The sequence below is a fragment of the Centruroides sculpturatus genome, unplaced genomic scaffold, assembly GCF_000671375.1.
Source record: "Centruroides sculpturatus isolate CEXI.00-Female unplaced genomic scaffold, Cexi_2.0 scaffold1739, whole genome shotgun sequence".
Classification (NCBI taxonomy): Eukaryota; Metazoa; Arthropoda; class Arachnida; order Scorpiones; family Buthidae; genus Centruroides; species Centruroides sculpturatus.
In genome coordinates, this window is record NW_019386079.1 from 92,368 (window position 1) to 107,806 (window position 15,439).

The 15,439-nt window shown below is 37.3% G+C and overlaps 1 protein-coding gene across 1 annotated transcript; it reads right to left on the minus strand.

Moving 5' to 3' along the window:
• Positions 1–563: 563 nt before the first annotated feature.
• Positions 564–12,229, minus strand: LOC111613466 (dimethylaniline monooxygenase [N-oxide-forming] 5-like). Its single transcript, XM_023354822.1, has 2 exons — positions 11,280–12,229; positions 564–1,847 (listed from the first exon to the last, which is right to left on the minus strand). The coding sequence occupies exons 1-2, from the start codon at positions 11,898–11,900 to the stop codon at positions 948–950; spliced, it is 1,521 nt and encodes a 506-aa protein (XP_023210590.1). The 5' UTR covers positions 11,901–12,229; the 3' UTR covers positions 564–947.
• Between the last annotated feature and the right edge of the window lie 3,210 nt (positions 12,230–15,439).

A 15,439-nucleotide genomic window follows, 5' to 3' on the forward strand; every position in this document is an offset into this window, starting at 1 on the left:
AGAAGAGAAGAGACGAAATTTGGCACGGGAGCTGATGTATAAGGGGCATTGACGCTATTAAATTTTTTCGCTTAAAGGTCGAGAGGTCGAGGAGATAGAGAGGAATTATATGTCATATCTCTAGTGCTGTTGTACTTAATTAATTGACTGGATGGTGACAAACGGATCTTCTTCGAATCTTTCCATCCGTACAGATTCGTTCCCCAAAAATTCTTCCAAAATTTACACTATTTCGTTCGATTACCTTGCCCTTAGTCACTCCCTTTTACTAAAATATTTCTCTCTCGATAGTAAGTGTACGCTTACATGTATGGGCGGTAAAAGTGTCCAGTGCATATAGAAGTATACAGACTAATTTATAAGAAAATGTTAGAGAAATTTCACATCGTATATTATTTATTTAAACTCAAAAATTAATTAAATAGGGAACGGAAGGGAAACATTTTAATACTTTAAATCAATCGATACATCGATTAAAGTGAAAAACTGCTTGAAGAAATAGTAATATAAGTAAGAACAACTATCAGTTAAATAGATAAAATATTTAATATTAATGCCAATAATTATTATTCGATAAATTTTACAAACAATAGGATCCGTGCAAACTATGTGCCAATAGGACTCGATGGCTGCGCCTTCTTGTCCAGGGCTGAAATCACAGAATCTTCCTTTCTGACAAACAAGTAAATATTGAAATATATTACATTTCGTGTGTATTTAAGCACAAGTAATAAATTGCCAACACCCGAAGAAAGTAAATGAAAGTTTCGGGTTAATGAAACTAAACGAAGATGGCACATTCTATCGGGGAAAGAGTTGATCATACTTTCATATTTCACAAAGGATTAATTAATTTTTCAAATTTTTAAAGATACTTTTGTAAAGTGATTAAAGTGTAATATAAAAAGCGTTTTACTTTTCGCATCAATACAAGGAGAAGAGTTTCTTTAATTGTCATTTGACCTAAAACGAGTTTGCAAAGGATATCGAGCTCTCTGCTTGTAACCGAGAATGGTTTCTCTGGCTTTGTCCCAACAGTGTGGCCCTTGCAACCTGTATTGATAAGGAAGACTCGGACCCAGCATCAAAGCCCAAAACAATTTCGGATCCGTAAAAAACATCTTCGAAAAATTCGGCTTCGCTCCGATTAACTCCGCGATCTCGTCCGAGTATCTGATATAATCGATTTGGATTGTGTGACGTTTAGAATCGTAATAACGTGTCTCCAGTTGTCTTTTTCTCTTTTCGACGTCTTTCTTCATTTCTTTCTCGCTAGGAAAAGGTACTTTATTTAAAAGTACCTGCACAAACCATCTGCTTTGTAATTCGTCAATGGAAAAACTTCCACCTATCGCTTGAAACAATCCGATCACACCCAAAGTCGGGTGTTTCAGATGCGTAGGATATACCAGTTTGTATAGTTCCACCCGATTATCGGTGGTGTCTATGATATTTTTGCCGAGGAATGGGAATTTAATGTCGTACCCCGTGGCTAGGATGACGTGATCCACTTCCGTGACGTGCGAATCTCCCTGGAAGACGATGCCCTTCTCTTCGAATCGCTGTACGTCTCCTTTAACCGTAATTCTACCGCTGAGAATACAATTTGCAACGGAATCGTTGATGGTGGGATGCTGCTGAAAGAATCGATGCTCGGGCTTTAACTGGAAAGCTTTGTGATCGAAACACCTATTCAAGTCTGTTTCTATCCACCAAGACGACACATTTATTGGCGCTAGTCTCAAGCCGATAGAGAAATATCTCGTTATGAAAGATTCGTCGTTGGGTTTACCGCCTTTTCCTACTCGATTTATAACCCAACATCCTCTTCGAGTGCTCCAATATACCTGAAACAAAAAACAGAAGATATTTAGTTAATTAATAGATTAAATCGATTAATTGTAACACGTTCTCACAATGATTTATGTGTTCTTCATTTTTAAGGTACAACTAAAATAAGGCAAAATCCAACGACATTTCTTTTGTATCGAGTTTTAATTGTTTTGATACAATACACATAGGCATTTCAGCAAATGCGTGAAAAAATATTTATACACTCGAGTGCATATAACAGAGGTCCCGTATGTGGGCTAAGTTCTTTGTATCATAGAAGATCCATTTTAGGTTGTTCTCCGGTGCTGAAAAATGAAAAATTTGAAATTTTTTCAGTGTGTAAAGTACTGTACATACGTCTTATTTATATCTTTTACCTTTGACCTTTGACCTTTGACAACGATCAAAAGTTTTGTGACTTTAAACACTCAAATAGTAATCCGTATATTCTGGAACATCTTTTTTTAGTATATTAAATTTTAAAAAATCTCTTGTTAGATAAGATGTTTCCTATATAACACTACGCCGTTCATTCAGTTTTAAACCCGTTTACGTAGTTGGTTTACACATTAAATATAAGTTAAATTTGAGCTTTCATATAAAGTTGTAAGCGAGTACATACGAAAATGTTACCTTACATTTAAGGAATAATATAAATGAAAAACATTGGATTCTCAGGATATACACGTAATTAGATGACCCTGTAATATAACTTCTGTATGACCGACACCATTTAGCGTTTAGAGAAGTAACAGACTAATGGAAAATTAAACCTTTTTTCTTGGGTAGATGTTGATCGCGAGATGAAGAGGATAAGAGAATGGTCTACATCAGTGTTTTTCAACCTTCTTGAATACGCGACCCCTTTACAAGTTAAAAAATTCTGGCGACCCCCCCCACGGCCATATTAAAACTATGTCAGTGATTTTTAAAAACTACGTATTTAATTTTCTTTCTGTTGAGATTTAAATAACGATAAAAAAACTAATTGTATCGTAAAATAAACAGGCACAGCTTTCTCACTGAAAAGTTTTTTTATTGTAGTGTAGGACCTACAAACACTTGTCTTTTTCTTTTACCCGCGACCCCCGTGTATGGCTTTGGGACCCACCTGGGGGTCGCGACCCACAGGTTGAAAAACACTGGTCTACATAATCGCACCCTACAGTTAAAACTGGACACGAGCGTGCGAGAGTATGTGGCGAGAAGAGGGGTGATGACTTTTCTCGCTCTCGTTGAGTGCAGTACGATCAACAGAGGCGAGCGAACGGGAGAAAGTGGGGTAAAGATGTTGGCATCACAGAGAAGCGTGAATTATCCTATTCTATCCTCATTACGTTTATTGTTTTCATCGGGACCAAAAGTTCGATTACCCAGACATACACGACACTTCTTCTCTCGTCCAACAATTGCCGTCTTGTTTACTTCTCCGCCACTCTCTGTCACACGATGTTGTGGCAATACTTTCGCAATTAAATTTCATAAGTAATAAGAAATAAAAGTAATTCTACATATTGTTTTTAAAATGGAGAAAGGTCTTCAATCACGCGCGTACAATTAGTGTATTGTGAATGGAAAGACAAATTCTTCGTAACACCACACTTTCACCAAATAATCACGGTTACTTTTACAGTTATATAGGCCTATAAATATTTGACATCCTTTTAAATTTTATCTTAGAAAGTTACATTTACAACGATGTCGCTTACATTTTATTTTCTCGGCTGTTATATGTATACAGTATAACAGAGGGAAAAGTATTGGGATTGGCCAAAAAAATGAACCCAGAACCCACCTTCGAAGATGTTTATATTTTTGGACTAGGGGTCCTAGAAACGTTGAGAAATGCCAAAAAAATTCGGGTGTAGCGCGATTATGGTCACCCAATTTGACGTTTAATAACCCCTGTTGCTTTTGTCAAAAATTTTTGAAATTTTGCACGGAGGTTTGGATATTAGGGGGATTTATGCTATTAACTTTAGATAATTAAATATTACTTTATCTTCTACCAAGTGTATTTAATTCTGCTCAACACTACCAAAGAAGACGATCGACAATGCAATTGTCAACAGAAAAACAACGTTATTTATTTTCAATTCAATCTCTTTTTATTCAAATAAATGAAGGGAAATCGCCTAAATTTATTCATTTGTATCGAATTTATAATCTCGAATGCAAAAAAAACGTTTCGTTAAAGGTGTAAAAAATGATCACTCGATGTGTAATAATAATGATTATTGACAATAAGAAAGTATTACGGCATTTTAATAAAACGTAATATTTATAGCCTATAATTAATTATTGTAAAAAACAAAAGGTTGTCTTCGGGTGTAGGTAGAGTTTTTAAGGAAAATGCAGACGATAATAACCAGTAAGACTTTCATTAAGTATGACTCCCCTCGAGATATGACACTTAAGCCTGCTTCTACCTCCTCATCCCTCGAAAATTAAAGTACGGAAATTTCGTAGCCTCAATTTTTTCCTTATAAAATCCCTTGACATAATGAAAATTAGGGGCGGACAACATAAACACACAGAGACTTGTAAGGTTTTGTAAACATTTTGGGACTCCAGTAGTGTCAAACATCGAGATGCGCTTTAAAGTATTTAGTAAAGTCTAGCTTCAACACATTTAACGCGTTATCAAAATAAAGCTTACGCGTAAAATTCACCCCTAAAGTAATTCGTTCGGTCGACAAACTTCGAGAAAGTCTCGTCACTTTTTCTCAATCCCCAACCCCCCGAAGAAATTATTTACTTTAAACTGGGAGATGATCTAAAGTCAGTTAATAATAAGAATACAATAAGCAGTGTCTTGACTATTAAATGTGTCGACCTCATTTTTAAATATAGCGTAATTCTTATTGTTTTAGGTACTTCGGTTTAGCGTTATATTCGATTTAGCACCAATCTAACAGGCGAACGAAACGTGGTATTAAAAGGAACTTTGAATATATACTTAATTTACACTTAGAAACTGGTTTGGCTCCTAATTGACACCAGTTACTTCCTTAATATGTCAATTAGATTTATAGTAGCTAGGAGCACGGGTGTGTCAGGAAAATACAAATTAATTATAGTTTATCTATTGTTAGATAGAAACGTTCATACCTTAATTAATTAAGACAATGATGGCCACCACTTCTATCCAAGCAACGAACAGCGCTTCTATCCAAGTAATTTATCAAATATAAATGCGAGAATTAAAAGCGATAACTTCCATTTTATTAGGTGACAGGTTAAGTCGCATTAACCCGAAGACTCGCACTCCAAGTTCGGTATTTTTCGTGGTTGTAAGGACCAGCCTTTCTCCATCCTGGCAGGGAAACGACGACTCGTTAGGAATCTGGGGCCGTCTCCATCGTGGGCCTGGACGAGTAGGCAAAAAGGCCCTTCTAGTGCTGTACTTTTTCACGCAACATAAATATGAAATGTGTGAATTACGGTTGGGAAAATGAAGGTCGAACAGCCCGAAAGTACGATGAATTGGTGAAAATTATTTTATAAATATGGAAGGTAAAATAGTTTACACGTGGTATCACGAAATTTTTATTTAGAGAAGTTTCGATATTTCGGAGAAAATCGAAGGTCGAGTAGAGGAAAGAAGAGAAAATTACCGTCGAATTATCCGATAAAATGAATTATTGTCACGAAATCAATAGATAAGTCCGAATTACTTATTTTATTAAAAAAGGAAAATTTTCCTAATATTCCGATATTTGAAATAAATTTTTAATTCTATTTTTTCGATTCTATAAGTGTCTAGGGCAGTGGAGTTTCATCCCAATTGCGCGCATCCCCTTTAAAAGTAGAAGACTTTTAGTTAAAGATAATTAAATATTATACATGTAATTTAATTACAGAATTACCGTATATAAGTTTATTTCAGTTTCCAGGATTTCTTTTTAATAGCTTAAATTGTAATTAAAATTGGATACATTATAGGCGAGAAAATGTGACGAGAATTTATTTCAAAAATGACAAGGTTGCGGGCGATGGTTAGCTAAGCATCACCGCTTTAAATAATAGACTACGTTTAATTCTATTCTGTCCTTCGTGTAATCAGTCGGAAAGGTAGTTGACATTATTCAAACGGCAATTTATCATACTTATTGTTGGGCAGTCGCGTAATTTATGAGAGTTTCTCCGAATACTTTCCTCGTTGGCTCTATTACAAAGTGAAAAAATGCACAAAAAGAAAATAATGTCCAGTAAATTCTGGATAAAAATACACTGTTTACAACTCGGTTATTTTGTATATATGTTTGACATTAAACAGTAAATAATAAGATTGTTTGCTCGTAAATACAGTTTATCTCGCTGCACCGAGGTATGGCCGTGTTTCTTCCTAAATAGCGTGAAAAAGTCCGTTGTGCGCTGCGTAATGAGCCTTTATCTGTTTAATATTTGATATTACTTTATCTATATCTATATCTATATCTATATATCTATCTATCTATATATATATATATATATATATATAAATGAACATGTATGTCCCTATATTTCACTTTTCCGCCAAAACTACACATCGCACGTGAATGGTGTTTATATGTGGTAGTAGCCCCAAGTCTCTATTCGTGCATAGGGGTGGTTGCGTCTCGATAGCTATAAGGGTGCGGGAGATATCGGCTTGAAAGTGGCTTTCTATTTCGAATGTTTTGTTCGAACATATTCGAACAAATTCGAACATAAAATTCGAATATTGGTTCGATTATAGAACGATTGTAAACGTTCCATAAACGTTGAAATTTGTTCGTTTGACTAAACGTAAAAATTCTCTAATTAGTCTGGTAAAGGGGGACCTAATTCTTGCATTCTGTGAAAACGGGTAAGATTAGCTATAATGTAATTATGTTAATCTTCACTATCGTTACTTTTTAAAAACCCAGCGAAGCGGGTCCTTGCAGCTAGTATTAAATAATCTTATATTATTAATATTTATTTATTTACCATTTCTCTAGGTTATTTCCTGGTCTAATTAATCGAGAAAAGCTTTAGGCGAATTTCAATCGGGTCAAGAAGTAATTACGCGAAACTAATGAATATTTCTTGCAAAACGCGCATTACTTAGCTAAATCTACGGGAACGGAGGAATGCACTCGTTCTTTCATAAACGTCGGCTCATTCGTAAAGATTGTTGGCATAAGAGAAATTCTTCGGAGGAACACGTCGAAGATGGATTTCAATTTCAGTAATTTCCAGTGAATAAAAACTAACCCTGGTCTCGCACGAGCGATCAGAGGTAGATCACGAACGTTTGAGTACAAAGTACTAGAGTGATAATTGACCTAAATATGCAGGATCCTACACGATAAAGAATTAAAAGAAAAGATACGGAAGTAACATAATGACAATTCAGAAAAAATAAGATACGTATATCGCGATGAAAGGCGTATTCGGTCACGAAAGACGATACGTGATCTCGGTGCTATAAACTCCTAACAGCATTACCCTATCCGATGCCTTAATCTAATCCGAATACAAATCGTTTAATATTGGGGAAACGACCCACCATGGCCATATCGCGTGCTGCGTATTAAATCCTGATTAATGGTCTTCAAATTAATAATAAATTATTACTACCTCCTCATCCCTCGAAAATTAAAGTACGGAAATTTCGTAGCCTCAATTTTTTCCTTATAAAATCCCTTGACATAATGAAAATTAGGGGCGGACAACATAAACACACAGAGACTTGTAAGGTTTTGTAAACATTTTGGGACTCCAGTAGTGTCAAACNGACCCACCATGGCCATATCGCGTGCTGCGTATTAAATCCTGATTAATGGTCTTCAAATTAATAATAAATTATTATTTAAGAATAACAAAACCTATCAAATACAATTAAAACATTTTATTTGACATCTTTTCATAAAAATGACTAAATATTTAAATACGGGTCGATGTTTTTTGAGACGTCAAAGTAATTTGCCCGGGGCGCCGAGTTTGCTCGGGCCGGCAGTGGCGTGTAACCTTGATTTTAATTAATAGGCCTATTGCGTTATAGAATTTGTAACTTACAAAACTCCTCTGTCACAAAATTTTGTTTATGAATAGCTTGATTTATCAAATCAAATCAATCTATTTTCAATATCAAATACAATTTGACATTCGAAGTAACGAAGGCTTTGCAATAAGGTCAAACGTCAGTCGTTAAAGACTGTAAATCAGTTTATCGTTTCAACCGTATATCATAGTTTATAAATACTTCTACAGTTTCAATCAGACATTTTATTAGTTTTTGATATCGTAAAATTATATACAGGGACTCCCAATCTTCTATGCCCAGAAACTCGGGAAAGGCGTTAATCCTCTATTGCCTACAAACAGACCAAAAAAGCATCTCAACGTAGCAAAGTAATTGCATTTGAAATAACCGCGTGCGGATATATGACCATTTATACGAATGGTCATATATTCGCGTGTCTGGAACAGGCCAAAACGTATGGGCACAAATCAAAAGAGACCAGAAAATACGTGTTCTATTTAAATAAATGAAAACATTTTGGGGAGTTTTTCTGCAGATCACAAATAGGAGGAGGGCACAAAGCGAGGTTCTACTGTACTTAATAGTGATGTACCGGATTGTTAAAAATGTATATCTACGGATACGGATGTCTACTTTCGTACTCAGTCGGCGCCGGTGCGTGTGACCTTGGACCGATAGTTGACGCTTTGCTTTAATAACGCCACGTGTTTTGACTCGCACTGCGCGTGTTTTTGTTTATACGTAGTGTGAAAGTGTGCTAAATTAGAATTCACCACAAAGGCAGACAGGATAAAGTAACAAAAGTTGATATAATTTTCCAATTAAGCTATTTCGCGTCTTTATACAGATTCTATTTCGGGGGATTCCAACTTCACGGTACAAACAGTAGCGTGCGAAATTACGGCGATAATAATAGTTCGCTGTATCCAAAGCGCGTGTACAATACAGATCACGATTGCCACAATATAACCCGGAACCTTAAAACAAACCTTAAACACTAACTTAACACTAATAACAGAAAAAGGGATAGAATTAAGAAGACAGAAAAAATGGCAGATAAGATAGAAATAGGGATATCTGGGGTTTTGTCCCTTTTTTCGGCTTGTTTCTTTATGCGTACTATTGGGTGGGATAACACACGTCCTTCTCCTATAACTGGCCAGTTCTCTTCTTCAATAATTAGGATTTTTTCCTTCCACAGTCGTCAGTACGACCTTAAAACATGATCTTTTTTCTGAACTTATTTCTGAACTATCCGGTCATTGAAAATACGACTCCCAGTATTCTCATCTCGTCCGTACACTCTGCCGTCCGGTTTACGAATGACCCGCTACGTCACTTATCTTTTTTCTCCGGCTCCCGCTTACACGTTTGCTCCTCAAATTTCTAGGAATTGCTCATCCCACCCGAGGGACAGGGAATAGATAAGAAAGTTCTAGAAGAAAATAGAATAGAACAATGGGTAGAAAGAAAAAACGAAACTAAACTAAAATTAATATTTACAAAAATATAGCGTACCGCCACAATAGTTTAGTGCAGTGTTTCCCAACCTTTTTTGTGTTATGCCCCACCTAAGCCTTTCTAAAATTTTTATGTCTCCCTAACATATACAGCGGCTATACGGTTAACTTAAACTCTGGACAAGTCCATTTTCGAATTGCCCTCCTTAGCAATCCAATTGGCCCCTGTGCGGCGTGGGCCCCACGTTGGGAAACACTGGTTTGCGGCTAGTGTGACACGGGATAGCGTAGATTACGTTTGTGTTTTTGGAGAGTGTCGAGTTAAATTAAAATAAAAACAATGTCGACAAAAAAGTTTAGTAGTGTAATATGGAAATATTTTACGATAGTAAATGACGAATGTGCTATTGCTACCTATCTTTAAAATTTCATATAAGTAATGAAATTCATTAAGATAAAAGATCCGTTAAAGATCCGCTAAAAAGTAACGGATACGGATACGGATCTTTTTTTTCCTCGGATATCCGCGGATACGGATACGGATATCTGGCACATCACTAGTACTTAACCATAAAAACGACGGTCGTCTTGACTAACACAAGATGGATTTAAAAAGAACATCAAAACAAATGGCAAACACAAAGAATTGTGTCAAGGAAAAGTTTGATTTATGTCACATCAAAAATCTTACCTGTTCTAGGGCCATAAATTATGGTAATAATTGGAATTTATTTTAACCTATCGAGATTAGAAAATAAAAAAATCAAGAATAATATTGTTTCAACCGACTTCATCGACATATAAGCGAGAGAATTTTGCACGTAATTCACACGTGATAATATCGACCCTTCCTCGTATTAGGGGAGATCGGGGCAAGATCGGCATGTTAAGCTTTACTTAAATTTTGTGTAATAAATACTGCTGTAAACTGAAAAAAAAGCTTTGCGTGTTGTCTATTGGAATGTTACCTTACTATAGAACTGGTTAAAATCAGTTTGGAAATAAAAATAATTAAAATAATTACAACTTTACAAGAAGAGAGAAATTGACGAAGTTGCCCCNGTTGGGTTTACCACCTTTTCCTACTCGATTTATAACCCAACATCCTCTACGAGTGCTCCAATACACCTGCAATGAAAAGTATTGTACAGTACAATTTTTTAATATTGGATTCTCTGAAAGTTACGAGTTAAATGAAAAAAACAAATGTAGTACATACTGTATAAAAGTATAAAATAAGTAGCTCTTAGAGATTCAATAATGGATATTCCGCGTTAGACAGGTTTTTTGGTCTTATAATCAGGGTTGTGGAGTCGGAGTCGGAGTCGTGGAGTTTGGTAGTCCGTAATACGGGAATTTTATGGCTTCAACCCCACCAGTAACCGAGTGGATGAAACCATCGAACAATGACCATGGATTAGCGCCTTGCCACGGGCTGGCTACGTGGAATTTTTCTTGAATTTTTTCACCTTTGTAACACCTAAATAGGGGCCAATTTTCTAACAAAGTCCTACTGGGAGGCCTTCCTCTTGGCAGATCGCTACGTGTCGCGTTGCCGTAACCAAATAAACCAAACCAAACAATGGCTTCGTAACTAATACTCACGTTGCCGCGAGTTTACAGATTTAAATATATAAATTCTAATTAATAAGTAAACGCGTAGATTGGTACAAGCCTCGAACAATACGCGCGTGTATTCTTCCAGTTTCTCAAAGTGGAATCCACGGACTCACAAAGGGTGAACGAACAAGTTTCGCAACATCCTCGAAACGTTCAGGAGGGTGCGTTAGATCTCCTCCGTTAATTCACATTCACACTTACGCACATACTAATTGTTTACGCTCAAATGACAGACTGATCTTTCATTTAGCGTGTTAGGTAAATGCTGATCTATTATGTCCCTGCGCATTATTTAATATATACGCACGATTTTGTGAAAGTAAATTGACGTAACACTAACAAAACTTAATTGTTATATTCAAAAAGGGTCTTACCCGTTTAGCCACGTTGCAAGTTTCGACAGCGGCGTCGGCTCCCGAATTTCCCGTTCCAATCACCGCCACTCTACCGTCACGAAACTCGTCCGGTCGTCTGTACGCCTGCGTGTGTAGAATTCTCCCGCGAAATTTCTCTTGTCCGGGAAATTTCGGGATGTTGGGATACGCGTGATGCCCGTTGCATATCATCACCGCATCCGCCTCGTCCCGTATATTTTCTCCGGTCTTCAGATTCACAGCCGAGACGATCCATCTTCCCGTGGCATCGTAGTCCTCCGACTGTTCCACGTTGACCACTCGATGACGGAATTTTACGTCGGCAACCAAGTCGAAGTGTTCGGCGTACATTTGCAAATATCTAAACATTAAGGCGTTGTGCATGTAATTGGGGAACTCTTTGGGGGGTGGAAAGTCGCTGAACGACGTCAGCTCTTTGCTGGTGTTGATAATGGTCGATTCGGTGACGGATGCCAGACCTTCTTCGTTGGATTCTTTGTACTTCCATAAACCCCCGATGTCGTCGCTCTGTTCGTAGCACACCACCCGTAAACCTGCCTCTTTGCAGGCTTTGATGGCTGTCAGCCCCACCACACCGCATCCTATAACGGCCACACGCATGTTTATTTCGAGTGTGTAGACGTAAATTCGCTTTCCGTTTATATTAATCTTCTAGTATTTGACGAAGTCGTGACGGAGTGAATGCACATTTCGTGAACGATTTATAGTCTTTCATCATTGGATGTTCAGAGTTTTCTTACCTCTATCTAACTAGTACTCACGCAATATATTATTAGTGACATTCTCGCTTTATACCTCGTTTTCGTCTCTTCCACTTTATAGGCTATAGATCTGCTTTATAAAATACACCCACGTGTTTGGCCAAGCCCACGTCGAACTCAGCCGCGATGGATCGATCACATTCTACGTCACTTTCGGTCGACTAACCTAGCAACTGATAGAGAATCTGTAACGGGCGAAGAAAAAACACATTTAATGTAAGAAAAGTAAAAAAAAGCCACCTATCCGGTTATAAGAGACAAATATATCATAATTATAATCCAGTCGAATGCTATAATTATTTTATAAGAATCTAAGATTATATATAACTGCTAATGTTTTTAAGTATTATTAAAATGGGGCAACTTCCATTCTGTTACGTTGCTTTAAGGTATTTTGCGTAAATTAGGATTAAAATAAACGTTGGAACGTGTACTTTGGACTTTACAGCTCGATTTGACATAGTTAGAGCTGCCCGCATAGCGTAGACATTATAAAGTTACTGCCACACAGAAGAGAGCGAGCGAATATTATGACGTCAGATTACGACGAATGTTATCTTTCTCGTTGTCACGTAATAGAATGAATTTTTCGNTGGACTTTACAGCTCGATTTGACATAGTTAGAGCTGCCCGCATAGCGTAGACATTATAAAGTTACTGCCACACAGAAGAGAGCGAGCGAATATTACGACGTCAGATTACGACGAATGTTATCTTTCTCGTTGTCACGTAATAGAATGAATTTTTCGCATTCTTTCAACAGCGGAGAAAGAAAGCGGACAGACGGAGACGTTTATTCTTTCTATTTCCATTATTTTTCTACTTCCCGTCCTTTCCTGTCTACACAATTAATCGATTTATCTCCGAGGAAACTTCTGTCAATTTATTTTTTCTGATAATGGAATGCGACGCGTACGGAAAGGAGCCGCTTTGGACTTAGTGTAATTTTCTAGCGACGCGGCCTAATAAGCACAAAATTATAAGTGAGAATAGCGTGAAAAGTTTCGTGCGGATCCGCCTGCCACGTACACCGAATACATTAGTACGCTGTCGGCCAACCTATTTTCTTACCAAAGTGGCCACTTAAATTATAACAAATAAAACCATCGTCTCGGGCGAGTCCACTTTCCTCGCTTCTGAATTTCCGATAGAAAGTAACGTTAAACCTCAGTCTGTCGCCCACCATCGACCGAGACCCGCACGTTCTTCCGGAATGTCGTAGGCCGGAAATTAGCCAAAACGTGGCTAATTTCTCGGCTTCGTTACGGAATTTGTAGAAATTTTTTTCTCGATTGTTAGAGATTTTTAGTTTTCCAACCAGGCAATGGCCGCGCTTATTTTCTGCTAAGAACACCGCGGTAGCCTATCTTTCAGACATTTAACGTTTTCGCAATATGCGATTTCGAGACGAGTAAGAAGACGAGAAAAAGTCAAATTCCTCGTTACTCCGATAGCCTTAGCGACGTTACGCTATCGAGTGTTTACATCGCTAGGCTAGTAGCGATGTAGCTAGATTGGCAGCGTAAAACCTAGTATATAATATAAGGCGACATTCGGTGTCGACGTCTGCGTTCTAGCGTCACGCGTACTTTTTTTTGGTTAACTTCAGATCTTTGTTTTAGATTTTAGTCCCCTTTCCACTCTAAGAGTACTAAGGAACTAGAGAATTTTTTAAAAGAGTGTATTGTTGGTTAGTAGAAGGGGTTCCGAGACGAGCTCATAAATGTGTACAGAAAGGCTGGTATGGAAAAATCTAGTTCATTGTAAGGGCTCGTAAAATCACGTGTATTTTGTTACGTCTTAACTTTTATTTTCCATGTTTGCGATAAAATAACTTACCATATATATATAACATATGTTACCGTGAATGACCGATATCTGGCGAATGTCAACATTCTCCGGTGACTGTCAGCATTCGCACAATCGTTTCGTGTATGTACGAAATATTTGCTAAATATCGTTATTTCCCACTTACACCGGAAAATGTCGACATTCGGCATGCGCCGATGGTAAATGTTGAATAAAAGTATTTTTATTACGTTAAGACAAAAATGCAACTTTTTAACACGTCATAATAGAAGAAAGCTTAAGTAACGGCGCATGTAAATAAACTGTTGAACCTAAAACGAACAGTCTAAATCATTAAAGAAAATAATACAATAATAAACGTACGCATGAATTATGTGATTAACGTTATACAATCTTATGTATTGCGACAACTTAAACTATTATGGCACTTTGAATTGCGCGAGAGTCCCTTGTTTCGCAACTGCTTTTATTCGTAGAACACTTCTTTTTGCAATGACGGCGTGTATAGTCTCGACCTCCACTTTTCGAATTAGCCGCAGCCGCATCCTCTCGGCGATATTTCTCGAGAAGAAATCTCATCTATGGAAAGTACCTTTTCTTTACAAATTACGAACCGATTACGGGTATAAAGCCGCTTGAAAGTACCATTTTCGTTTGCTAATTTATACCTAAAAGTTGGAATCTTTTATTCCAACAACAACCCCCAATACATTTCGGGCATCCGTACGGACACGGTCGACACAGAGACTCGTATTCGTACGGTATCGCCAATTTGAGTGGAAGGAAACGGCGAAGAGTTTGGCGACAGATTATCGCCCCTCTGTCCGCATCGGCTTCTCGGGTGTCGTTTCGACCTCCACCAAAGCTTATCTGCGCTTGTTGACATTCACCGGAGAATATCGACATTTTCTAATTTCGGTCTTTCACAGTAACATATAGGTCTATATTAGAAGAAGAAATAAAGATTGATAAGAATGTTTACAGATTGCAAAAACTAACTTAACTTATTATATTGGATTACTCGATGCCACCGAGGAAAAGAAGGCAGCGGTGGGCATTCCACTGATAACGCTTTCCAGTAATATTGGAATAGTTAATATTTTCGACGGTAATACTTCGACACTTCAGCGACACCGAGTTGTATATCCGCGATGTCTTGTGAGTAAATCTAGATTATATAATCCAGCAACGAGTTGCTTAACTTTCTCGGCAACGTTCGGTGGGCCATCTGTTATGACAGTTTTATAAAAAAACATTTTATATTTTTAACTATTACAAACTGGCAAAGAGCTTACTTGTTGCAAATTTTTTATTTTGCAACAAGTAAGCTCTTTTTTGCTATTACAAATCTACTTGTTGCAAAGTTCTTCTCGCACGTACTGTACCAATGCGTATATGCATCGAGCAATTATAAATATCATTCGATGTATATACGCATTGGCACGCGTTACGCAAGTTTTCCTCGACCTCGTAACCTTGTAACTCAAACTCGTCTAATCTAAATATATATAACTCAAAGGTGACTGACTGACTGACATAGTGATCTATCAACGCACAGCCCAAACCACT